This window comes from Diuraphis noxia, unplaced genomic scaffold, assembly GCF_037042655.1.
Source record: "Diuraphis noxia isolate RWA-SAM2 unplaced genomic scaffold, SU_Dnox_SAM2 contig0002, whole genome shotgun sequence".
NCBI classification, from domain to species: Eukaryota; Metazoa; Arthropoda; class Insecta; order Hemiptera; family Aphididae; genus Diuraphis; species Diuraphis noxia.
The window spans coordinates 38,478,969-38,506,499 of record NW_028301712.1 but is presented as its reverse complement, the minus strand read 5'-3'; the positions used below and the strand labels follow the sequence as shown (position 1 = coordinate 38,506,499).

The following is a 27,531-nucleotide window of genomic DNA, read 5'->3' as shown; positions in this document are numbered from 1 at the left end:
AAAAAAAATAACCATTTGATTTTTGTAAACTGGTAAATAGCAAATGTTCTAGAAATAATCGAATATTATACCCAACTATTTGAACTAAGAAATAATTTTCGAAAAATCTTTTTAATCTTAAAATTATATTGTCATAGAATTTCTAATAGGTTTCTTTCCTTCTTATTTTCACACTGTATCAAATCTAATAGTTTTCCACATATATAAGACCTAAATAGAAATTTAACTATGTTTTTACTAAAATTGTCATTCAAAATTACCTGTTGTAGTCCCAGCTGAAAATATGATATAATTTTTAAATAAACAAGATGTATATCTTCCATAAAATGCTTTTACATATAAGAGCCCATAGTTCTCTCATTGTTTGCAATTATAATAAATTTCATTGATTTTTTAATACATTGAAGCAATGTGGACTTTTGATTATATATTTTTTTATTTTTGTTCATTGATTTAACTTGAGTTGAAATTTTTATATAAATTTGTTAAGCTTAAACCAGCTAACTTATAATTAAATAACTCAAAGACTGATTGTACAAATTATAATTCAGCTACGTCAAATTTTTTAGAAAAATTTCTACTGAACAATTAACAGTTATTAAAGAAGACACTTTTTAAGTATTACAAAAATCTTGAAAATTTGAAAATATGATCTCTAAGTAGGTATTTAAAAATTTTAAAAATTAAATTTTAATTAACTACATTTTTGAAGAAAAATGGGCATGATTGGTGAATCACCCAGTATATTGATAAATAAGTCATACAATTATGCTGCGGATATGTCTGCAACATCATAGATCTTAACAACATTTGAATAAAGTACATAGTGTCCTGTAAATAACAAATATAATGGAGACCATAGTGTTTACTTTTACTACATTATCAAGCGTATAATTCTATAAAAATATTTAATTACATTTAATATCATAATTTTACATTTTTTCAGAAAACAATTTAATTACAATCTAATCAATCTAATCACAACAACACTTTTCATTTTTCTTGCTTTTTTTCTTTTTTTCTTCTTTCCATTTTTCATATGTTTCATTATCTAATTCAACATATGGTATATTCTCCATAGTATGACGTTCTGGATCTAAATTCAATTCTTAAATATAAAATAACATGCAATTAACGATAATTATTGTTGTCTAGACATAAAATAGGGAAACAAAAATAATTATCTTAAATGAATTAGGAACTCACTAAATTTTGTTTCATTTACTCTTTCTGCTTGAACTACTTGTGTTAAGAGTTCATGCTCAACATCTTGAGCAAAGGTTATGAGCTGTAGAAAAATAAAACAACTTAATATAGAAAGCATAGCTGCATAGTAGTAAGGAAAACAAAAAATGCATTAAATTAATTAAAAATACAATATTTTAAATGATATGTTTATAATGTAGATTAAATCAAATTAAAACTATAAAGCTATCATTAGTAAGTTATTTAAATTATACTCATACATTTTGAACTACTGCAGGATCTGAGACAGTTTTATTTTTTTTGAATTCTTCATTAATTTGATGTTTAGCAGCTGAAAAACATGAAAAAAAAAATTATAAATGTTTGTATTGTTTATTGGTGTGCAATATTTTATTTTTATATTATATACCACATCGCAGCAGTTCTCTAAATGTGTACCGCCGAGCACTTTCATGTGGTCTACGGCTCATAACAAATAATTTAAACTGTATAGAATTTTTTTTCATAGAAATTTATTTTATTTGTAATATTTTTATATTAATAATTAAAGTTATAATTACTTTAGTATTATGTAGTTAGCTTAGACTGTATTAAGTTTAAAAAAATTAGTAAAATTAATTATCTTTGAGTATTTTTTTGTCCTGTTTTTCATGATATTAACAGCAGGGTACCACTGCTGAATTTATTCCTAAAAAGGGCACCACAAAAAAAAGTTTAGGAACTGCTGCTATAGAGAATTTCATTGAAACATATGTTGTCTCTGTCAAACATAAATCAACTTATCGCGTAAAACTACAAAATTGATGAAAATGTTTATCATTTATTCTTAACATTAATAAATTTACGATTCTTAGGTAAAGTAACTTTACTGTATTGAACAGGAACCTATAAAAAATTTACCAACAAGAAGCATTTAGTACCCTAGTTAGGTTTTTTCAATAATTAAAATATTAAAAAAACTAAAATCATTAATTCATTATTAATATAAATTGTTCTTTTATTTTAAAAATCTATGAAAGATACAACTAAATTAAAATTGTCTCAATTTATTGCATAATACGTCAAAATATTGCTTTCCCTAATCAAAACAGACAAAAGTATAAATAAAGATAATGGCATAATGTTAATGAATCAAGGACATTTCTCCATCAAAGCGACAAAAATATTACACAATAGACCAACAGTTCCCAACCTTTTTAGTTGTGCGGATCACCAATTTTGTAAAAAATCTTTAAGGCCTAATTATATACTAAGCACAATAGTCATATATTTATGTATACATACGACAGTTATTAAAAATAAAAGAATTTAAAAATCATCTGTCCAATGCTTGATATAACTAATGGGTACATATTCATTTGGGTGTCAACATTATTTTGAAGACATACGAACCTCCAAAGAAAAAATGTTTGATCAATTATCTTACCTAGGTACATATATATCATTCATAACAGTTATAAATCCATCTCATAATGGAATACCTAATCCACCAGTAAATATATACCAGTCACTCATTGACCCACTACCTAATGCTGGTCTGACAAATCAAAGGCCCAAGGATAGGTTTTTGTATAGGACCTGTAAAGAAAAATTGGTCCTAATAATTATAGTTACATATTTCAATAAATATTTGACAGAGTCTTTACTCTTTAAGCAGACCAGTAATGAGCCAAGCAAATAAAAAAGACTAAAAAAAAAAGAAGAGACCCTGGTCACATTGGCTAGACTACCACTACCACCTCCTATTCTGATACTTATGTTAACTGACAACCCTGTACCTTTTTTGCGCTTCATTGGATATAACTATGAAAGTTTGAAAGTATAACAACAATATGATAATTTTAACAATATATATCAATATCATTCATTTTTATTATAAAAAATATATAATGATATATACATACCATTTAACATTTGGAAATCATTTTTAAAACACAATAATCTAGCTTTATGCAATAATTTGAAAGTAGAAAGTACCTGAAATAAAAATAATTTCACATTAATTAAAAATATTAGTAACATAAACCATACGTACAACACAAATAGTAGACATCTATAAAGCAAATTGTTTTTACCAAAATTTGCCATTCAAGTATAACTTACTTTTTTTCTTAGTTCGTTTGATGCCATAGTAAATAGATAGACGGGTCAATTATTAAAGAATTGTAATAAATGACATAACTTTATCAGATGATTAATATTAGCTCTTGGTAAAATGTTGAGACGCGATATGAGTTTTATACTTTCAAGACACAAATGCAATAGAAATTGTTGAAAACCAGAATAATGAATATTATAAGTAGTAAGTATTAAATACTCAAAACTAAACCGTTCAAACCTCAAAGATCAAGTTACTGCTTATGCGGATTGCACAATAACAATATTTATTTTTATATTAAAAAAATTGTGATACGTTATCAATTTTTAGTTATCGACTTATCACATTCTTATTTTTTAGTTTTTTACCATAACATAATCATTGTTTTCAATAATTCTATTTTCTATCAAAATAATTAATTAATGTTAATTGTTAATTGTTAATGACTTAATGTAATTTAACATTTTGTCATTTAGAAATACTAATAATTAATATGTTAATTTTAATCTTATTATTTACATATAAATTTTAATGAAAAGTATTATAGATTAAAACTACCTATTTGTCGATATATATATATATATATATATATACATATGTATCTATTATGTTATATTTATCACACATCACAAAATTTATATTTTTAATTGTATTGGTGCATAAAATATTTAATATTGTACTACATTCTTAAAATTATGTATTACTGTGACGCGGAAGACCAAGAACTAGTCCATAACAAAACACTAGAGTTGTGTATGTTAAATACGAATGTTAAAAATCAGCTAAACAGTTATGACTTGGACACAAGAGCTGATAATACAATGGCTGAAACTAAAAGAAAACCATTTAAAATTCCTGACCACATTTCTTCAATTGAATGTAATTAACTATTTATTTTGTATATGTAATTTAAAAGCTTAATTTTATGTATAATATATTGAAATGAAAATTTTATAGGTGATGGAAGTGTTAAATATAATTGTACTGTTTGCAAAAAAACTTTTAATTCAAAAAAGAATTGTTTCTATCATTTAACATGTAATGGAGATGGAGTAAAAAAACCATTGATTTGTAATAAATGTAATAAATCATTTAAAATCCAATCACATTTAGATTATCATATGTTAACACATTCAGGTAAACATATTAATACAATAATCCATATACTATAATGAAAAATTGTTTTTTCGTATATTTATAAGTAACGACGGATATTATTTTTATTTTTCTAATAAAATCTATTTTAGAAATAATATTTTAATCTATATTTAAATATCAGTAATTATTATATTCCCTATATTATCTCAATGACTGACTACTAAATTCTATAAAACAACCATTTTGTAGTGTATCATAAAAATTACATACTGGTGGTCCTAAAAGTTCAGTAAGTTCTTAAGGACCTTTGAAGAAAATTGGTACTTCTGATTTATTTTTTTGAAAGTAATTAGTAAAACTAAATTTAGCGACAATCTTAAAAATCTAATACAAAATTTTTTTCTTAAATCAATTATTTTTTGAAATCCTAAATATTATTATTGTTTGTTTACTTTCTTCTACTACCATTTGCCATTTGGTACATTATTAATTAATTAATTAGATGTTTCATTAATTATTTTAATGGTTTAACTGTATCTCATTTTTTAATTATTACCACTGTGTATACTGCCTTACTATTTTAGTGGAAATTACATAATTAAATTAATAATCGAATAAAAATTATTATTCTCAAATTTTAACAATTACTTTTATTTTTTTAACTATATTTACAATCTATACATAAAGCACAATAATAGCAACCTTATGTGTTTTTGTCTGCACAAATTTAGTGTTTTAGGTTTTGTTTTGTTATACAAATTATTAAGTCTTCAGAATTTATTTTTTTTTTTTAGTATTGATCATGTTGAATAAGTTTTATTTATTTATTATTATTTTTTTTTTTGAATAAATTTAGGTGAAAGACCATTTAAATGCTTGGATTGTGATAAATGTTTTTTCACTAAATCTAAAATGATTGAACATAAAATAGTACATACAGGTAATAATTGAAAAAAATTAATAATAATTGTACCTTTATGGTATTCATATAAAATATAATTAATTACAATTTGCATTGCATTAATGTATTTCAGTACGTTCTCATTTTTGTGCAATATGTGCAAAAGGTTTCAAAAGAAAGCGATCATTAGAAGTTCATATGAAATCTCATGCTCTAGAAAAACCATTTCAATGTGCAACATGTTTAAAATTTTTCAAAAACAAGCAATGCCTAAAGAAACACCACATTAGGAAACATTCTGGTATTTGTACTTAAAATAATAGTATAGTCATATACGAGGTGTGGCAATTAAATAACGAGAATTTGTTTCTATCTCCTATAGTGGTAACACTAATACCTTGAAAATTTGTTGACCTTAAGTTCACGAGGTAATACACAAGTCTGCTAAATTTGATAGTGATCGGTGTTATATTTTGTGCTCTCCGATTTTTTAAAGTTAGTAGTGTAGTGTCGTGACGTACAAAAATGTGTGACGTGAAAAACGAGCAACGAATCGTCACCAAGTTTCTGGTGAAATCTGGTGAAAAAACGGCCAAAATTTTTCGTAAATTACAGCGTGTGTTCGGTAATGACTGCTTATCAAAACCACGTGTGTACGAATGGGCATCACGTTTTGCATCAAGTCGAGAATCAGCGCAAGGCGATGCAAGGTCAAATCAAAACCATGCTGATCTGTTTCTTCGATATTAGGGGTGTTGTGCACAAAGAATTTGTTCCACAAGGTCAAACAGTGACAGGAGTATTTTATATTGAAGTTCTTAAGCGATTGTGTCATAGAATGTCTCGTGTGAGGCCGGAATTAGCCAAAAATGGTTGGGTCCTTCACCATGACGATGCGTCTGCACACTCATCATTAAAAGTTCAACAGTTTTTGACCAGTAGGAACATAACAACGCTCCTCCCACCAACGGTACAGCCCTGATCTGGCTTCACTGGACTTCTGGCTATTTCCAAAGTTAAAGGAACCAATGAAAGGGCATCGCTATGAGGATTTGGAGGACATTCAACGTGCCGTAACAACGGTTTTGAAGAGTTTAATTTCTGGAGACCTCCAGGAGTGCTTCCAGAAATGGGAAGAACGCTGGACCAAGTGTGTTAGACTTGGAGGAGAGTACTGTGAAGGCATGGGTGTATAAATCATTGTAAATATTAAATAAATGTTATAAAATTAAAAATTCTCGTTATTTAATTGCCACACCTCGTATAATAAATAATAGTCATTTTAGATTTACGTATTAAAAAAAAACTGCATTAATGCTTAGTTCTTTTAGATTTATTTGATTTGGCCTTAAAAATATATTATTTATCTGAACTAAAGAATAAATTAATGGAATTAGTTATACTTTAAATTCAGGAACTAAAGCATTTTCATGTGATATCTGTAAACGAAAATTTAGTTTGAAAGATGCATTGGTTTCACATCAAAAGACACATATATTCTCTACTCAACTGGCTTGTTATTTATGTAATCAACGATTTAGAGAAAAGCGTTATTTACAAAGACATCTTGGAACTCATAGTAGTAATAAATATGCATCATATAAAATAATACATTTTAATTATTGTTGTTAAAATAATGGTTTTATCAAATTTTATAGAAAAAAATATTTTGAACTGTCCCATATGTATGAAGAAGTTCACACGTAAAGATAATTTGGATCGCCATGTAAGAAACACGCATTTGGAATCTGAGAACATTAATTTAAATGAACATGTTATCCGTGCTTCTGTTATAAAAGTTGTGAACAAGATTGAATCATGTCCAGTTAGAGTAATTCAACATACTTAAACTGTCATTTTGTATTTAATATTTATGAATAATAGCTATTTTAATTTTATAATATTATGTTACTGATTTTCTATTATAGCTATTATTATATTGTGTCTACCTCATTTATATTTATTTCATTAATTTAATGCAACATTATTAATTATTAATTATTATACAAAATGGTGTGTATATAAAATTATTTATATTATTTATTGAATCATTTTCATCAATTTTTTATTACAATAATATCTAGTTATCATATTATGTGATTTGCGATTCCATGTTAAAATCATTCCACTCAAATGTTTAAATTTTGGAAAACAATTAATATAATATAACCGGTTAATCGAATATATAATATTATTGAAATAGCCAGCATGTTTAAGTATAAAAAGAAAAAGATGCTCTACTGAATGTATCTTGTGAGTATGTAACTTGGTTTTTAAATTACACTGATAACAACTTGGATGAACTTTGTATTACAATTTTAAGTTTTTTGACTTGACTAAAATTTGTTATCAACAAACATTAAAAAAAAAATATTTATTGAAATCAAAAATGTAATAAGCTATAAATAGCTCAAAAAGAATCAAAATACTTAATGGTGTATAGAAAATAGTAGTGTTAACATACAGTGGAAAAAATCATATATCTAGTTTATTATTTTTAATAGTTATGCCAAAAAACATCTAGCTACTTAGCATCTGTGAACAACACAAAAAAAAAAATACCATTGTAAAATCATTATCTACATTCATTGTTCTGTTTAGAATCTCTAAAACAGGAAAATTCATTAAGTGAAATCAGTTTTTGATAAAATAGATTTTTTATTTTATAGTAACTCAAAAAACAAATAAGTAACTAGATACTTTAAATTTTCACCAAATTTATAGAATTATATTTTACTTATTATATAGTTTAAGTTTAATTTTCTAATTAGTTTGACATTTAATTTAAGAATTTGTTTCACAGACGTCGATCAAAATTTGTTTTTCTGTTAAAAAGATTGAAATCTTAAAATAAGATTTCTATTAAGTTGTTATTTTGGAATTAAAAACAAAAATAAATTATTGTTAATCCAAAAATTAGTTTTTTAAACATTTGAAGTTTGAATGTTGACACAATTTGTCAAAATTACAAGAAATTATTTTGTAGTAAAAAATTGAAAAATGTTCCTACTTTTATGGCTAGATAAGGCTTGAAATTTAAATAGGTACAATAAAGTATAGTCTTTCCAGAGTTCAAAAACTAATAAATTAGTTCAACTTTTTTTCGATTATATGTGCTAATGTGCTTCAAATGCTTCAATCTTCAGTATTATCAGGCCTACGACACTCTCCCAAATCCCAATGTTAATTGAAAAAAGTGGGGACATGGCCTTGAGCTCATGGGTACTGCCATTTTGTTAGTTATGAGAATCAGCTGACGGCTCATATCAGATATTTCAATAATTGATAGTTGATACTTGATACCATTATGATAACACAGAAATTTTATTAATTCCATAATTTATTATTTATTATTATGCTTTAATAAATTATATTATATCGTCAAACATGTTTTTTTTCATTTTTGTGCCTGTGTGCAATGTTTTATAATAATATAATATTATAGTAATGGAACAAAACGATGCAGCACACGTCATAACCATGATTGTTTTAATTATTATTTATAATTATAATTACTAACAATAATTAAAACAAAAAAAATTACTGAACGTGTTTAGCGAAAAATTATAAGTTAAATGTTGTAGTAAAGCCATAGCCCGTAAGCCGTTTAGTCAAAAACGTAAACAAACAACAAACCGTTTATCTCAAAAAAAAAATCGTTCATAACAACACTTCTAAACCACCAGGTAATCATTTACAACTTCAACACTAAACCACCAGAGATCGACCACCAAGCAGGTGGGGATTGCAGAGTGTCGCTTCTATATTGTTCTGTGGTATTATAATATAATATCGGGAAATGGCTCCAATCATACTCCATGATATGACTTTTTTTTTTTCAGTCAATATAGTCATGCTCCATAACTCATAAGAGTATAAGCATTATGATAATAATTGATGTAAACACTAGTCCGTAAGGTAATAATATTGTTATTGGTAAATGATAATTGATGATAATATAATCACTGTGATATAATGATATCAAAATCCATAGAAAAAACTAAATTTGAACTTTGAAGTATTCATATTTTATAATTCGTATTTCGTTTTGTTATTTTGTGTTTTGTTCATTGTTGTATGAATGTACAATGCGATTATTTATGCTTAAAGTGTAATTCTATTCGCCATTTGCTACATTTATGCTTGATAATCGTACCCATTACCAATTAAAAACTTAATACAATCAATTTATATTGTAGATAACTAGATAATAATATTATGTAGACTTTAAGTAAACATTTACGATTATGCAATTTGATATTCGAGTACCGAATATTGAACTGTATACGTAGACAGGTTTTGAACAGCAACGTAATGAAACAATGATTTTTCATTGATATATTTTGCAACCATTCCCATTTGACTTTCAATTATGGCTTCGAGGCATACTCCAAAAGTCAAAAAAGAAATGAAGAAACTCAAATTGAAAAAAAACGAGTAATTAATAATTCTACATTGTAACAAACATATACATTTTTAAAATTTTAATTTGTTTGAATTTTAATATATCTATGTGTTTTGTGTAGCAAAACCGATACAGTCGTCCACAAAATAGATTGGTTTACGCGATTTGATGCACCCTTGAAAATTATTTTGACTGCTAGGTTTTTTGCTGCGTTTCTGGTTCACATTTCAGACTGTGATGAAACATTTAACTACTGGGAACCGGTAAATCCAATATAAATTATAAATTATTTGTAGTTTTAATTTTTTTGTTCTGAGAATAAATCGATTTACTAACTATCAATTCTCTGTTTTAGACTCATTATTTTGTTTTCAACAGTGGTTTTCAAACCTGGGAATATGCTCCTCCTTATGCTCTTCGATCATATTTATACATACTTATTCATGCAGTGCCGGTGTACCTTTACAAAGCTTTGTTTAATACCAGAAAAATCATGTTGTTTTACCTTATACGCTGTGTGCTCGCGCTTTTTAGTTCACTTTGTGAACTATACTTTTACAAGTATATTTTATTAAATATTGAACGTAATTGAATGCAGCGGCATGCTCAGTTCTTTAAAATTGGTTGAGGTTGATAAACATTTTTATTTATCAGATATTGTTTATGTATAATATATTATACACATTAGATATATATTTATATTTATTAAATATATATACAGGGTGATTGATTTATCATTAAACACTCATTATTTCAAAAAGTATTGACATTTTTCAAAATATTTTTTTACATGGGTTCAAGTTGTTAAAAACCAACGTTTTTATTAAAAAATTATATTTTTTATGCCTATCATTTTTTATGTTTTTTACTTTTTTGAATGACAACATAGAATTTTTATTTCATAATCCAAAGCAGAATATTTTTCTAAGTATTTTGATATATAAAAATCGAATTTGGGGCTAGTAGTTTATGAGTTATAAGTATTTAAAGTTTAGATTGGCAGAGTGGAATGGTACAGGGTTACCCCGCAAAATGTTTGTCCACTACTCCGCTTGTCTAAACTTTAAATACATATAACTCATAAACTACTAGCTCCAAATTCGATTTCTATGTATCAAAATACTTAGAAAAATATTCTGCTTTGGAATATGAAATTAAAACTATGTTGTCATTCAAAAAAGTAAAAAACTTAAAAAATTATAAGGATAAAAAATATTAAAAAATATAATTTTTTAATAAAAACGTTGATTTTTAACAACTTGACACCATGTAAAAAAATATTTTGAAAAAAGTCATTACTTTTTGAAATAATGAGTGTTTAATGATAAATCAATCACCCTGTATAAATATTATATTATGTACACTTTTTTATATTCGATTTAGAAAATAAAAGCAATGGTTTTGTTGGTATTATATAATCCCAACCTTCACTCTGAGTATGCCACTGATTCAATGTAATCAAATTAACAATGATTTTTATTTTATTAACATTTCAGAGCTATATCAAAAACAATTTCATCCACTGTTAGTAATTATTACTTATTTATAACAGTTTTTAGCCCTGGAATGTTTATTGCATCTACTGTATATTTGCCTTCAAGTTTTTCTATGTAAGAATAAAATTGAAATATTTATAGAAATTGATTTAAAAAATTGCTTTTTCCAGGTACATGACTTTCTTAATTATTGGAGCTTGGTTAAACAAAAATTATGAACTGGCAATTTTTACAACTGCACTGTCAACATTTTTAAGTTGGCCATTTTCATGTCTAATCGGGTTATTAATCTATATCTAATTCATATTATTATTTATAAACTTTTATGTCATTCATAATTTCATTAATTTATAATTTAATAGTAGTTTGGTATTTTGGTTTATATCATATTATATTAATAATAAATAAAAAAATAAAATTAGGTTTACAACTTGATATGCATGATTTTTACTTCAGAAAAAAGTATCTTATAGAACCATTACTATATTAATATTATATTTGCGTTTCAATTTCAGATTACCACTTGCTTGTGATATCATTCTTAGAAACAAAAAGTATTTGCTATTTATTAAATGGTGTTTGATATCATTAGGGACAATTTTAGTAAGTGCAAATTATAGTATTAAAAGTTAGGTATAACTATACATTATATTTTTATTTTTATTTATTTATCATTTATAAATCTTATTGTTTTATAGGTTTATCAAGTTGCTACAGATTCATATTTTTATGGAAAGCTTGTAATTGCTCCGTTCAATATTGTTTTTTACAATTTATTTACTAGTCACGGTCCTAATTTATATGGTACTGAACATTGGACTTTTTATATACTAAATGGTATCCTTAATTTCAATGTTGTATTTATAATTTCACTGATGGCTCCTATTGCTATTGCATTGAGAAAGGTATGTATATAAATTTTTAAAATAAAATAATTTTTTATCAGATAAGTAATTATTAATTGTTATTTTAATGTTTATTTATAAACCTATAGCTATTGATAAAATATATTTTTTCAATAATTAATGCTAAGTTTTCTTGTCTTTTGTATATACAGGGTGTCCCACAAAGATTTACCCATTGCGATATCTCCACTATTTCGTGAGATAAAATTCTAGTTTTGTTATAAGACTCACAGGGATAAAAACTTCAATTATTTCATTTTTAAATTTATTTTAATGTTTCATTAAAAAAGTTAAAAAAAAAACATATTTTTTATTTAATCATTTCCAAAAAAAATGACTATAGCCATTTTGTAGAGTTTATTTTTCTGAGAATATTGACGTTTCAAAATGTTATTTTCATTAATTTCTTGATTTTTAATATTTTTTTCTCCATTATTTCAAGAGATATCTCAAAGGATAAATCCTCGCGGGACACCCTGTAGAATTAAACTTAATATAATAATTATCTTTTTGTACTACTTCAATTGACTTTGAATTTATTTCTCAAATTTCTTTTAACTGAAAAAACAATTTTGAATTATAAATGCATTTGGGAATTATTTATATTGAATTGAATGCACTCGTAGCATAAAATCAAACTGTTACAAAATAATTTTTGTAATAGGTAGTATTTCAGTAATAACAGTATATTTTCTCTAATCATTTAATAATTTTTCTAATAGATAAAAATATTTTTTGTTTAATTTTTAGTTTTTTTAATTATTATTTAAATATATTTAATCTGTTTACTATAAAAACAATAAGTAATTAGGATAACATAACATAGAAAATATAAAACATGAATAATGTGAAAAGGAGGCCGTTCAATAACAGAACCTCAGAAAAAAATTTTTCTATCTATTTAGGAGATCTCTAGACTAGTTTCTTTTTAATCGATGGTGAATTTGTGGTAATGTAAGAGAGGACATATTTTGAATGAAGGGGTTTTTGTGGTTTGTTAATTTTGAATGGAAACTTTTGTAGTGACTTTTTACTAGCTCATTTACTGATTGTATTTTTAGGTCATTATGGAGGGCTACATTTGTTATGTACCATGGAGCACCGGTGATAAGTCTTAGGGTAATTGACTAAAAAGCTTGAATAGGTCGAATGTTTGTGGGTTTTGCTGGGCCTCAAATGTGGATGCTGTATGATCCTACTGGCTTAATGATTACTTTGTATTGGAGTAATTTGTTTTTGAGACTCAATTTTGATTTTAGTAAAGGTGTAAGTAGATGGAAGCGGGAGTTAAGTTGTTTTCATTTTTGTTTGGTGTGGTTTGACCAGGTTAATCTTTTATCCAGAGTTATACCTAGGTATTTGATTGACTGGTGAAGTGGAATTGGTTTGTTATTGAACTTTAGTGGGGGCCATTTTCTTTTGTTTAGTGAAAAATTCACCTGTCCAGATTTTTTGTCATTGATTTTAATTTTCTAGTTTTTGGACCAATATTCTATTTTATTTAAATATAATTGTAAATTTTGAGATGCAATACCAGAAAATTTATTTGATGTAAGTACCTATTGCTGTTATTCTTTCTGAATTTGGTTCTGTGATTTGTTGCCCTGGAGGAAAGTTATCTGATGAGATTGTAACGTTTAAATGATTTATCTTTATTTTGATATTTGCTGCTTGTAGGTACGATTTGTTGATATTTTGTATTTGATTATAAAAAAGTTAGGATTTTATTATTATTGCAGAACCCCCGTGGGATGTGCCATCGGGATGGTCAGCTCTAATAGTTGTGTAGCAATTGAAATTTATGTTTGCAGATTTTGATAATTACGTCTCAGTATTGAGGGCTATATATCTATGTTTTTATTATGGATAAGGTAGAAAAGTTCATAACTATGCTGTTTTAATCCATTGGCATTCCAAAGGAATATCAATAAGGAGGAATCATTGGTTGGGTTTGAAGTCATTTTTTATCTATGACATTTTCAATTACTTTTGTAAGAAGTGATATAAGTAAGAGGAATAATTAGTGATTGTAGTTCATTTATAAATTATGTATGTCGAGCAGTTAATTGAGTTGCAATATCTAAGTGTGGTTGGTTTTTCGGTGTATTTGTATTGTTTTTTTTTAGTTGATTGAGCGTAAGATAGGTTAGGTGTGGGTGTTTTTTGAGGCTTTACACTACAATCGGCCTTTTCCCAGCAACAAAATATAATCAATATAAATCAGTATTAGTTTATTTAGTTTTGATTAAAATGTCGTGTGATCAGGACGCATTATTGGCTGCCGCGGCGTTCATAGGCATTGTGAATAAAAATTATTTAAAAAAGCAAAACCACGGAGATTCTGGGTACGGCCAAAATCTTTTATCCGATTTAATATCAGATGATACTGATATATTAAATCTAGAATATAGATGCAACGGAAGTTTTAGAAACTTTTTTAGGATGTCACAGTCTCAGTTTAATAAATTACTAAACATTGTAGTTATTACTATCTGAGTATTGATTATCTTAGAATTAAAATACTTAGTCATTAATAATATTATACACTATAATATATATTATACCTTTCGCGAAATGTCCCTTAATCCTTATTCAGTGGCGTATTTAGAGGGGGTGCAGGAGGTGCATTGCACCAGGGCCCGTTAGCTGTGTTTTATAAGTGGGGCCCTTGAGTAGCTCCTAATTGGCCAAATCAACAAGTAACAGCTGAAATTTTATAAGGAGCCCGAAAAATTAGGTGCACCCCTGTGCTTAATTATATAGATACGCCACTGCCCTTATTCTTTCATAATTAATAATTGAGAAAAATATTTCGGTATGATTAATCGAAAATAATAGTAGGTAACTCGTTTTATACAATTCCAACAAAAATAATCTATATATATATAAATACAATCATTTCAAAAGTTTACATATTTACACCAACACCATATATGCAATATGCTTGTGATAATAATAATAAGTGTGCTTTCCAGTTCATCCAATCAGTCTGAGTATCTATGACTCGAAAAAACTATTTTTCTAACAATATAGGTACATTGTATAAAACCAAAAATGTTAGCTAAAAAACATTGAAATATGTACAAAACACGTACATAGATAGATTTCCAAACAAATTATATTTAACTAAAATAATACTAGTAATTATATTTAAAAATCAGTTTTTAATAATTAGGGAATATCATCTAAAATTAATTAAATTAATTACAATATAATTTTGTATAAAAATCATCATTTGGCCGATCGGCCAACGTCCCCATTAAATATATGCCACGCGGCTTTCTTTGATGTTTACCGACAACCATCGGGAACTCGGGCGCTTCGGCCGATCGGCTACAAAAACCACATGGACTCGCGTCTACACCAAAATATTGAAGCCGCACGCCAGTGGGAACGCACCTTTAGGGGAAGTCCACGGAGAGGGGAAGTGCGTAGAGGTCCGTTACATTAGCACCACCATATTCAAAATTCCAAACAAAAAATATACCAACGATTGTTATTTCATTTGTACACATTTGTAATCCTGATACAAACATTTGTACACCTCCCCAAATTCCCCAAAAACCATTTTTTCCGCGGTGGTGCTAATGTAACGTTACACCAGCACCCCACTTTTTGTACATTAGACTTAGGGACTCCAAAACGGTACCAACGTTTGTTATTTCATTTGTACACATTTGTAATCCTGATACAAATATTTGTACACCTCCCCAAATGCCCCAAAAACCATTTTTTCCGCGGTGGTGCTAATGTAACGTTACACCAGCACCCCACTTTTTGTACATTGGACTTAGAGACTCCAAAACGGTACCAACGATTGTTATTTCATTTGTACATAGGGTTGTCTATATTATTAATTTTAACCAACAATTAATAAATAGTTAACATTCCCTTTTATTTAACTTCATAAGTTATTCAATATAAAATTTATTTAAAAAAAATTTTTTTGATAAATTAATAAAACAGTGACATTCTTTCTTAATTACCTATTAATGAAAGTTTGCAATTTGAAAATACATTTATTTTATAAATAATTTTGTACTTAAATTATTATAAAGTATAAACTAAAAATTCTACATCTGTTTTAACTGATGTGTTTGTCGGTTTGGCTTTGAGCTTCGTGTCATCGTATGTTTCCCATTGACCATTTTCTCTTAGTGTGCTAGCTGTGTAATATCCAATACTAGAACGAAGACCACTTCTCTCTCCACCGAAAAAATTGATTACACCTCTAAGATGGTATATTTCGTTATTTACCTTTAACAACTTTTCAATATCATCTAGTTTTATTAGATTTGATCGTGCAAAGTTTTGTTTTATCAAATCCATTTGTACATGTTCAATGTTTCCGGTACTCGTTGATGCTTCTAATCCTACAAAAAGAAAATTATCATAATTTATTTTATTTTATGGTTAAAATATAATTAGTAATATTATTTACCTAAAGGTACATAATTAGTTTTGTGTGGTTGGTCTCGACTTCGAATTTCTCAAACATCCACAGTATGTACATTCTTTTTCAAATTTTTTCAAGTTATTTATAGTCATTTGAAATTTTTAATCTTTTTTAGTTTTTCTTTTTATAAATGACAATTAAATTTTATTCGTTGGGTAAAAAAGCTTCAAAATTTGATACAAGACTTCTAATATATTGTTTCAATAATAGTTAAAAATATTAAAAATATATAGTCACAATTTTTTTTAATAAGCATTAAAAGTTCGAATTTTGACAAAATACTTAAAAATCACAAAAATTTGCAATTTATTTTGAGTTAGAAATTCATAAAAATTTTTCTTTTTAAATCTAAGGTTTAAAAATTCTATACAAGATACTCCATGAGCTTTTCAACTTTTATCAAAAAAAAAAATTTCTACTGGACAGTCAAATTAAATTTTTATGAGTATTTGAATAACAATATTAGATATTCACTCAATTTCTGTTGTACCCATATTCTTATTTTGTTGTTATATAAAAACCAATAATTGTAGAAACTTGAAATTTACACCAAATATTTATTTCATCAATTCCTATACTTGATAAAATTTTCAAAATATTTCAATAATTTTTAAGTTATTCATAGACATTTGAAATTTTCCATTTTTTTAGTTTTTTATTCTATAAATGTTAATAAAATTTTATTCGTTGGGTCAAAAAACTTTAAAATTTAATATAAGGTTTCCCATAAGTTAATATAATAATTAATAGCAGATGGAAAATATTAAAAATACATAGGCACGATTTTTTTTTTTATAACCATTTAAAGTTCAAATTTTGACAAAATTTGTTGAATTGAAAATTTACAAATTCTTTAGTTGTTAAAAATTTATAAAATGTGTAACTTTTATAGTTAAAGATTGAAAATTTGAAACAAGGTTCCACGTAACATAATGTATCTAATTTGATTAATTTGGAATTTATTTTATAGGCACCTAAATTTTTTTTTTTAAATAATATAATTAATATATTTATTTTATTTTAAACTATATATTGTATAAAATATCCAAGACTGAAAACTCGTCTCCGATCAGAATTGTTTTTCGTATACAATGATATTATATCATTGAATTCAAATTTAATACCATCCATTACAGTAACCCACTTGTAAATCACTGAACAGCAGAGCGACTTACTTACCCGCTTTTTTTTTATTATATTTAGATTTTTGTATTCACATTAGATATCTCATGCGAATAAAAAATCTATGGTAAAAAAAAAATCTGAATCGAATAAAAAATTATTATTGAATACATTTTTTTTTTAATTTTACAAAAAAAGGCGAGTTAAATTAAAAAAGCACTGTAAAATAAAATAAAATCTAAAAAACCTAAAGTGGACTGTCGTAACTCGTAAACCGTCGTACGTTGTCTCGTACGCTTACAAACCACCGCGCGCGAAGGTGCGTGAAGTTAGCGGGATCATGAAAAGCACTAATTCCCGCTATAGTACTACCATTTTTTAGTGCTCAATTAGTGCTCAAAGAATATACAAAAATAAAAATGAGTGCTCTATCCTTACATCGATTATCCACGATTATCCGCAACGGCCGACGACGTAAGCCAATCATCCGACGGCGGTAGGCACGTTGGTTGGTGACGACGTACGAGACAGCGTACGACGGTTTACGAGTTACGACATGCGCTCTCCTCTCACTACACAATAAAAATAGTTACATACATTGCAAAATAGTGTACTTACTTTGGCTATTTTCGTCAATGATTTCATTCTTGTATTTTATAATCTCTTTATCAATTATCGAGGATGATACCTTTGGTTTTCTTTACATAGCTGGGAGAGTTATTTATTGTGACAAAAAAAAAATTAAAATTGGTCAAGCGAACTTATTGCATCCTCCCCACGTAACTCAATGTTTCCGATGCCAAAAACATGTATACGTACTCCAACCCATGACATGAAGACCATAACCGCGTCAGTCAATGCGCATCCGTCACCCCTCCATATACCTAGTCATATTGGTCATTCATATAGGTATAAGTGCAGTAGCAGTAACAACAACTTCACTATTTGTTTTAAAATAGTTTTTACGTTATAACGTATTTCATACAAATATTTTTGCACATCTATATCATATATATGTTCATAACAAAAAATACCGTATATTATATTATTATAATATATAGTTATTAGGTACACAATATTACCAAAGCGATGACGCAATGTATTTTCTATGTGTTTCTTTATCCCGTATACCTACACGCCAATCAGTAATAGGGATGAAACTATGCTGGGAGAAAATAAGGCAAGCGGCACTCGCGACAATAGATATATAAACTATTTCGAGGTATGCGATTCTCTCGTGGGCGGGAGTATATTTCATAGACAAGTATAATATAGTTAATAATATTATATATTATGTACCAGTACCATACACAGACACACTCTCCGTTTTTTCTTCTCTAAATAATAGGTAATAGATATACCTACATTTGAAATAAAACTAACGTTAATGGATATCACAATTGTAATCACACAACCAAGTACAAGGTCTTATTGATCTTTAAGCCTGACAATTATGGCAAATAGCTATTTGTAAGAGGTGGTACGATTGGACTGGAACTTGTGTGTTTAATTTGTATGTGTAACAAGAATTCATCTCTAAAAACCCGGATTATCACCAATTCGGAAACTATAGTGACAACGCCCCATAATATAATTGCACTAAGAACACGTTTCATGACTGAATGAAACTAACAAGCTACAGTCTCAAATTCAAGGATTGTTATAACTTATAAGTCAAATGTCTCATCATGGTATGCAACCTTTATCTTTTTTAATTTATTAACTCACAAAAAGTGGGTTGCTGGTGTAACGTTACATTAGCACCACCGAGGAAAAAATGGTTTTCGGGGCATTTTGGGAGGTGTACAAATGTTTGTATCAGGATTACAAATGTGTACAAATGAAATAACAAACGTTGGTACCGTTTTGGAGTCTCTAAGTCCAATGTACAAAAAGTGGGGTGCTGGTGTAACGTTACATTAACACCACCGCGGAAAAATGGTTTTTGGGGCATTTGGGGAGGTGTACAAATATTTGTATCAGGATTACAAATGTGTACAAATGAAATAATAATCGTTGGTATATTTTTTGTTTGGAATTTTGAATATGGTGGTGCTAATGTAACGGACCTAGTGCGTAGTTATAATATTATAAGAACAGCAATTTTTTTTGAATCGACACGTTTAAAATGTAATTTAAACTTCACTGTTTAAGAGTATTAAATTTAATAGTAAACGGATCGAAAATTACGCGTCGCGCGTCGCGTGCACACGTTACAAGTGTGGGACACCGAATTATTTTTAATTTTTATAAATAATATTTTAATGTTAAAGAATTAATATAATTTACTTAATTATTTTATTAGATTCTCATAAAAATCGGGTTCAGATTTTCTAAACAAAGCAATATTAATAACAAATCAATATGGATATTATATTTATCACCATTGTATCTATGGATTTTTGTATTTATAATACAACCACATAAGGTAAAGTATATTTTTAACAACTTCAGTTATTATTTAATAATGAATATTATTATTATTTTGTTTTTTAGGAAGAAAGATTTTTATTTCCTGTTTACCCATTGATACAACTGGCATCATCTATTTTATTAGAATATATTAAAGATATGAATTTTCATTCAAGTGTTATTCTCCGTTTTACTTTTCTCAAGTTGTATAACAAATTGATTGATTATGTTTACATACCCTTTCTCTTTGTATTTTTATTAATGGGATTGTCGCGAAGCACTCTTTTAGTTAAAGGTTTGTTTTTATTGTAAATAATAATCATAATAAAACAGTGTTGTAGCTAGGTGGGGATCCAAGGAGGCTGTAACCTCCCATTTCTGAAAAATTATGAAATGATATTTGTGTGTAGGTTGTTACAAGTCTATAATGTTATATATCCATAGCATCAGGACACCAAATTTATGAAAGATCCTAGTTAAGCCTCTACTATAATTTATATAACTAATTACCTTCTGTTTTTCACAAAGCAAAAGCTTGACTATACTGATGTATTTAAACTATATGTTTATGTTACATAAAAATAATCATTTGTTTTTAAATTATTATGTTTAGCATATCATGCACCTATTGATACTTACACTCAATTGAGTAATGATTATCTTACATTGCCTGAATCAGATGTGATAAATGTTTGTGTTGGCAAAGAATGGCATAGATATCCTTCATCATTTTTTTTACCAAATGATAGGTAATTTTTTTTTAATTCTTATTTATTTGATATTATTATATTTTTTATTTTTTATTACAGATGGAAAATGCATTTTATTAGATCAGAATTCCGAGGACTTTTACCTGGTCGTTTTAGTCAGGAATCTTTGCACAAAGTTGTTGAAAACTTTAATGATCAAAATAAAGAAGAGTTAGATAAATATGTAAGTAATTACATTTTACTAGAACATACTATGTTCTTACTTGTGTAATTAATGACATATAAATAAATGGTGTTACTTTTTTGAATTTTTACTAATGTTACTTTAATTTCAGAGTGATATTAGACTGTGCCATTTCCTAATAGACCTGAATAACAATCAAAGTTCAGAATTAGAACCTAATTATTCTGAAAATAATTCGCAATGGATTATTTGGAAATCTATACCATTTTTAGATAACAAAAAGTAAGAATTTGTAATTATATTTTTAAATAGTAATATTGCTTTACAAATCGAAGACTTATAAAATGTAATACTCTCAGCCTTTAAAAAAAAAAAAATTGTTTAAAATTATTTTACTTTTACATTACAGAACACCACAGTTATACAGAACATTTTATTTTCCATTTTTTTGGGAAGAAAATGTTAAATTTTCATCTTACAATCTCCTTATGCGCATTGATTATAATACAATGAATACTAAGCCTCACACAGAAAATGATTTACCAATTAACTATGTGTTTTAGACAAAGTAAAAAATATAAAAAATAATTAAAATTTTAATTTTAACACAATTATTTTATAAAATTCTTATTGTATTATATATTTTTAGGTGTCAATGAAATTATTATACGATTATTTTATTATTTGTTTTTGAAGTCTTCACAAATCACTAGTAAATGGTTTTATGTGATACCAATTTTATACCTTTCTACATCAATGTAGTTATTGAAAAATACACTGCCAAGCTACATTCTGTAGGTCACTGTTTCAAGTTTAATTTATGTTAACAGGGGGTGGAAAGGATAGGATCCCTTCATGACCTTTTTTCAATGTTTTAGAGCTGATAACCATATGTTATATTTTTAATAATCAAATGGAGCGTGGTAAAAAATCAGGTATCTTCCCTCGCTTGACAAAATGATTTGACCGTTACTTCACCAACTCTGGTATCCAATATTTCAACTATCTCATTACCTATTATATTTTCTAGACTATCAGAAAAATTAAATATTTTTTTAGTTTTATTATCAGCATAGTATAAAATTAAATAGTATTTGAGCATAAGAGTTATTGAAACCTACATTTTATTTTATATTTAAAAACAAACAATATATTCATTACAATTTGAATAATTGTGAAAAATGATCTCATAATGTCTCATGTTTTTTTTTTAAAACTTATTTAAATATTTAGCAAGCCTAATTGTATCCATCAAGATATGAATTATACATTTAGCATTATTGCAGGTTTAGTTAAGCTTTTGCATATTAAATTTATACGAAATGTATTTGTAATTTGGTCAACATTTGCTTGTTTTTAAATTTTACAGATCTAATAAGTTACAATTTAAAATTGTTATTAATTTAATTATTGAAATTGATGTATAACTATGAAGCAAAATAATGTTATATAGTTTAACTTATTTACCTACTTAATACTTAGTATAATTTGTTTTGATATATTCTATTATTCTATTATTTTAATAATGTTAATTTGGAGTTCTATTATGTCCATAGTACACCAAATAAATATGTGAAATAAGTAATTGTTTATAATTATTTCATACAATTTTTGTATAAAATAATCCATTTTAAAATAATAAAATAATCCATGCTACAAACGTTGTATAATTTTACTTATTTCTTAAAATGAATTATATTCATATAAAATAAATTACATGATCATTTAAAATTTAACTTATGTAACTTATTTTTGATATTTATTACTTTATCAGTTATAAACAACATTAGTACCTAGCTAATTAAGGTAATTTATCACTATCTGTCAACTATCTGGTTTAACAATGCGACAATTTATTCCCAAAAATTGAATTATAGGGATAAAAATATTCTAATTTTAAATATCCGAATCTAAAGATCAATATTATTTAAAAAGGATAGCATATAATTTACAAATATAAGTGATTTTGCAAATGTGGATATATGTTTTCATCAAAATGTTACAAAACAATTATGTATTTATCTTACCATCATTATAATATGAATATCAATTATTTTTTGAATTTGGAATCAATAACCATTACCTACTAACCAAAAAAATTGTTTTACGTCTTGGTTTGCTATATTTTTTAGCAGGTTTTGCTAGTTTTTAAAAATGTATGTATAAACTACCAATCCTGATTCCTAAAGTGATATGTTATAGTAAGTTGATACATCTCTATTATTCATTGCGTTTAAATCAATAAAATAATGTAAGTTGTTTGGGACTTTCCTTTCTTCCACACTGTACCATAATACAATTTTTTTCCTATAAGCATACGCCTCCTTCAAGCTGCAGTCCTCTGGACGTTAGGCAGCCACCTTCCAAGAGCGGCCACCGTACACTTGGCCGCCGCTAACCCCAATCTGACATGAGCACCAAAGTTCAAACTTGTATCTAACTGTACCCCAAGGTAATTCATTGAGGATTTCACTGAAATTTGTTGCCCACCTAAGGTAAAAATATGTTCCGATCCGCCCGATTCTTGGTCAGGACAGCCGTTTCAGACTTCTGAGGCGCCACCTACAATCCGTACTCCTGCACTATTGGTTGACCAGTTCCAGTGCCGAATCGCCAATACTCTCTAGTAGGTTTATATTAGGTGCCGAGATGACCAGCACGATGTCGTCATCAAAACCAACCAACCTCACTTTGCCTTGGAACTTCAGCCGCAGGAGGTCTTCGTAGAAAATGTTCCGCAAGCAAGGTCCAATGACAGAACCCTGCGGAATACCACACCATACTTCCACCCTGTTAGGAACTTCACCTGCGCTTTCTACCAATAGAGTTCGGCCACTCATATAAGATCGCAGAATTCGAATTAGGTATGCTGGAAACCCACGTCGTCGAAGTGCTTCATCAATAAGTAACCAAGGCGCCGAGTTGAAAGCATTCCTCACGTCCAAGGAGACCAGTGAATGTCTTTTTCGAGCCGGGCCACTGGCCTTCTTCTCATGCGCAATAACGCACTTCAGAGCGTCGAACCTAACCTCAACGGAAGCATAACTGATAGTTACTGAAGCCATTGGTGGCATCTATGTGAGAATTTATCCTTCACAGTAAGAGACGCTCGAAGAGCTATCCAGCAGTGAGAGAAGCTGGATCACTAGAAGACTCTGTCAGAGGTTTGGCATTACCTTTGTACAAAAGCACCAGTCTTCCACCTGACTGGAAAAATCTCAAGGAACTTGTCGAATACACTCAAAACTGAGTCAAAACCAGTGACCACTTAGAACGTAATCTGGACCTGGAGCCTTCCTTCTCGGTAGCCTGGAAGCCATCAAAGCCAACTTACCTAGATTTCACAGCTCAACTTGATCGTACTGAGGTGACCCCGCTGGTCCATGTCACAGCCGGCTGAAAAGTAAATAGTGCGGAAACAGTAGCTAACTCTCGGTCCTCAGAAGGGTTCGGTGCCTAGCTTCCTTTTCGCTATCTTGTAGGGAAATCCCCAAGTATCCTCATCGACCAATTGACAGGGTTTTTTCCACGATTCACTCTGAGCAACTCAAATAGCCTTTCTCAGATCCTTCCTGGCAGAGGAGTAGGCTACCCGCTCTCTGTCCCTTGCATCGATATTATTTCTCCGATGAGCGCAATGGTACCTCCTACGCACCCTGCAGCTAGTCCAAGGTCCAACCGTAGTCAGTCCACCAATGTACCGATTTACGACCCTGTACCAAAGTGCGACGGGGCACTTGTACGACCGAGACAACACATGTGGGTGCGATGTCCTCTTAATAGATTTAAGATAGTGAACAATATACAATAGAATTTTCATTGAAGATAATCTAATTATTTAGGACGTCATGAGGACGACCTCGTTTTATTCTTCGATTGATGGGACCGATATTTAACCCAAAATATTATGGACCGCTTGTTAGCGTAGATGACAGAAGAAGCTTACCGATAGATCCTTTATGTAGTTCTTAATTGTTGATAAATTGAAGTCGGTGTGCACTGTGCAGTGTGCAGCGCATCGTTTCGAACAAATCATTGAGCATTTGATATCACACGAAGGACTTTGGATTGAAGTACTTAGATTTTATTTATGTGGATGGAAGCATATTGACCCCAGACAGGAACAGCGTATAGTAATAGAGGATGAATAATTTGTTTGTATAGAAGTAATGAACACTTCCATATGGAGCTGCAGCTCAATGATGTTTGCCAATTTTTAATCGTTGGTCTCCTTGTTGTATTTTGGAGGATATATGTGGGTTCCAGGTAAGTTTTTTGTCCAAAATAACTCCAAGATATTTTATGTTATGAGACCATAGTATATTTTGTCCGTTGAGTAGATATAGCTATAAGACGTAAAGCTACTAGCTACTAGCTTTATGATTGTGATAAACAATATTTTAGTCTTGAAATATCCCACATGGTGGAAGGGTAAGGAACCCGTCATACTGATATAGGTACTATTGGATCACAGAAAAACCGCAAATGTTGATAATTATCAGTTCATAAATTCTAAATAAGTTAATAAAGTATAATAAAATGGGAAACTACCGTTACCTTTATATTAATATTCTAGTGCCAGTATGAGAAAGAAACAACAGATTTAAATCTGATAAGATCAGTATTCTATATTCAATGGTAAAACGGAATGAAAATAAACACTAAACGATAATAATGTGAATTGTGATTTAGATATTATACTATAATATATAATACCTACATGGCTACATTATCTAATATACCTAGTAATATCCTATTACTTTATTACATATTAGATTTATCAATAATTACTGAATAATATTAATATTATAGGTACCTATTAACTTATTTAGTATATTTGTATAAATTATATTCTATAATGAATCTATCTATAAGACTATTATTAATATACCATATTATTACTCTTTAAAAATAACTAGGTATAATACAAATCAATTATTCTTAGAAAGTTAGAAGTACCAACTATATGGATACAATATAAGGATAGGAATTATAATATTATTTCAACGAAAACAATATGAATTTTATTGATGCCAAATTGTTGTGAACAATAATTATTAAAACGAACTTTGTGGTATTTAAATACAAGTATTTAAATTTTGTTAAAAATACTTTTAAAAAGTATTCAGAATACTTAAAAAATACCTTAAACATTTTTATATTTAGAATACCAAAAAATACTTCAAAAAGTATTGTAATACAAATATTCAAATACTTGTATTCGAATACTTTACAATACTGTATATTATATAGGTAATATATTAATATAATATAATAATTGTTATTTTATAAGTAATACTGTAATAGGTATTGTTTAAAATAAATTTCAAGAAAACTCACCTGCGCCAGTATTTGAAAATCAGACTTTAAGGTATTTAGAACTATATTATATAGTATAAGTGCACATAAAATTATATAGTATATCGGTGTATTTACTATTTTGTCAAGTTTATCGACAGTCAGAAATTTAGAATATATTATGTTCTAATATTAATAGTTAGTTCCGTTAATGACTTATGTTAATAATAATACTTTATTATAAATTGTATACATTAATACACCATGAATGACTGGGTGAGTTGGGTACATAATGAATCTGATTTGATTGATTTGGAATTTATTGTATGGGTTAGTACCTACATTTTTTTTGAAATAATAGCAATATAATTAATATAGTATAAAGCTATAAAATATCCTAGATGGACAAACCGTTTCCGCTCAGAATCGTTTTTCGTATAAAATGATATTATATCATTGAATTCAAATTTAATACCATCCATTACAGTAACCCACTTGGTCACTTGTAAACTAATGTAAAGCTGAGTGACACCCACTTATCCTATTGTTATGTTTGTTTATTTTTTGTTTGTATAATTAATATTTTGCTATTTTGTCGATATATGACTGTTATTTTTACAATGACAATTCCTGAAATTACTAAACAATTTTTCTTTTTTGTATTTTATATTTATTTGTCTCATCGTTTTATAGAACTAGCGGTTTACGAAGATTAAGATTTATTGTAATTCGATGTGTTGCATATTCAGCATTTATATTATATGCATGATATTACTCCTATACAGTATACTGTTTATACTAACAATAATCATAAGACAAGTATCATATTACGATCGGTGGGGACTGTCCATCGGTTATTAGAGAGTAGATATATATTATTGTACGTCATTACGATTTATACTGTTAACAATAAAATGTCTATATAACACGTTCGTGTTATTATTTATATTAATAATACTTAACACGATGTACTATGTATATATTAATTATTAAATGATTATAAATTTGTATTTTCCCGGCAATTTTACATATAAGACGTAACTAAAGTATTTAACTGCAATTATATATATAATTGTGGGAATCGGTTATTAATGTTTCAACACGGTAGTCTACATCAGCTAACCTTGTATCAGCCTATTCATATAAATATTTTCACTTTTGTGTTATTAATGCAAAATGTGTATTTTACAAGCAATAATAATCAATTCATTTTAATATAGAGATTTTTTTTCATACATGT

The 27,531-nt window shown here is 27.8% G+C and overlaps 3 protein-coding genes and 1 long non-coding RNA gene across 7 annotated transcripts; 2 read left to right on the top strand and 2 right to left on the bottom strand.

The window, feature by feature from the left end:
* Positions 1-703: 703 nt before the first annotated feature.
* On the bottom strand, positions 704-3,589 carry LOC107162668 (complex III assembly factor LYRM7). Its single transcript, XM_015509673.2, has 5 exons — positions 3,310-3,589; positions 3,111-3,183; positions 1,467-1,537; positions 1,207-1,288; positions 704-1,108 (listed from the first exon to the last, which is right to left on the bottom strand). Exons 1-5 carry the CDS (start codon positions 3,334-3,336, stop codon positions 975-977), a joined length of 387 nt encoding a protein of 128 aa, XP_015365159.1. The 5' UTR covers positions 3,337-3,589; the 3' UTR covers positions 704-974.
* A 92-nt stretch (positions 3,590-3,681) lies between these two features.
* LOC107162664 (uncharacterized) lies at positions 3,682-7,351 on the top strand. 3 transcript variants are annotated; one of them, XM_089218816.1, is made up of 6 exons: positions 3,687-4,183; positions 4,262-4,441; positions 5,259-5,342; positions 5,437-5,604; positions 6,718-6,882; positions 6,962-7,351. In XM_089218816.1, exons 1-6 carry the CDS (start codon positions 4,000-4,002, stop codon positions 7,150-7,152), a joined length of 972 nt encoding a protein of 323 aa, XP_089074942.1. In that variant the 5' UTR covers positions 3,687-3,999; the 3' UTR covers positions 7,153-7,351. The 3 variants fall into 3 exon arrangements, with proteins under 3 accessions (XP_015365156.1, XP_089074942.1, XP_015365155.1); XM_015509669.2 differs by having other exon boundaries at positions 3,694-4,183; positions 6,718-6,885; XM_015509670.2 differs by lacking the exon at positions 6,718-6,882 and having other exon boundaries at positions 3,682-4,183.
* A 2,014-nt stretch (positions 7,352-9,365) lies between these two features.
* Positions 9,366-21,682, top strand: Alg9 (alpha-1,2-mannosyltransferase Alg9). Of its 2 annotated transcripts, XM_015509668.2 has the most exons (14): positions 9,367-9,740; positions 9,830-9,971; positions 10,064-10,269; positions 11,205-11,318; positions 11,375-11,485; positions 11,720-11,807; positions 11,903-12,109; positions 19,993-20,115; positions 20,184-20,394; positions 20,713-20,848; positions 20,909-21,032; positions 21,145-21,275; positions 21,403-21,561; positions 21,643-21,682. In XM_015509668.2, the coding sequence occupies exons 1-13, from the start codon at positions 9,676-9,678 to the stop codon at positions 21,554-21,556; spliced, it is 1,812 nt and encodes a 603-aa protein (XP_015365154.2). In that variant the 5' UTR covers positions 9,367-9,675; the 3' UTR covers positions 21,557-21,561; positions 21,643-21,682. The 2 variants fall into 2 exon arrangements, with proteins under 2 accessions (XP_089074941.1, XP_015365154.2); XM_089218815.1 differs by having other exon boundaries at positions 9,366-9,740; positions 21,403-21,682.
* LOC149058425 (uncharacterized) lies at positions 15,984-18,458 on the bottom strand. The gene is made up of 2 exons (XR_016190153.1): positions 18,306-18,458; positions 15,984-16,482 (listed from the first exon to the last, which is right to left on the bottom strand). It is a non-coding gene; the product is annotated as an uncharacterized LOC149058425 (long non-coding RNA).
* Positions 21,683-27,531: the final 5,849 nt, after the last annotated feature.

Coding starts and splice junctions, on each gene's coding strand:
- LOC107162668 (XM_015509673.2), bottom strand. CDS start 3,336: ATGGCATCAAACGAACTAAGAAAAAAA. Junction 3,184..3,309: donor CAAACGAACTAAGAAAAAAA/GTAAGTTATACT, acceptor TTTTTATTTCAG/GTACTTTCTACTTTCAAATT. Junction 1,538..3,110: donor TGATTTCCAAATGTTAAATG/GTATGTATATAT, acceptor CATGTTTTTCAG/CTGCTAAACATCAAATTAAT.
- LOC107162664 (XM_015509669.2), top strand. CDS start 4,000: ATGTATTACTGTGACGCGGAAGACCAAGAACTAGTCCATAACAAAACA. Junction 4,442..5,258: donor TCATATGTTAACACATTCAG/GTAAACATATTA, acceptor GAATAAATTTAG/GTGAAAGACCATTTAAATGC. Junction 5,343..5,436: donor ACATAAAATAGTACATACAG/GTAATAATTGAA, acceptor AATGTATTTCAG/TACGTTCTCATTTTTGTGCA.
- Alg9 (XM_089218815.1), top strand. CDS start 9,676: ATGGCTTCGAGGCATACTCCAAAAGTCAAAAAAGAAATGAAGAAACTC. Junction 11,319..11,374: donor TTGCCTTCAAGTTTTTCTAT/GTAAGAATAAAA, acceptor TGCTTTTTCCAG/GTACATGACTTTCTTAATTA. Junction 11,808..11,902: donor TATCATTAGGGACAATTTTA/GTAAGTGCAAAT, acceptor ATTGTTTTATAG/GTTTATCAAGTTGCTACAGA.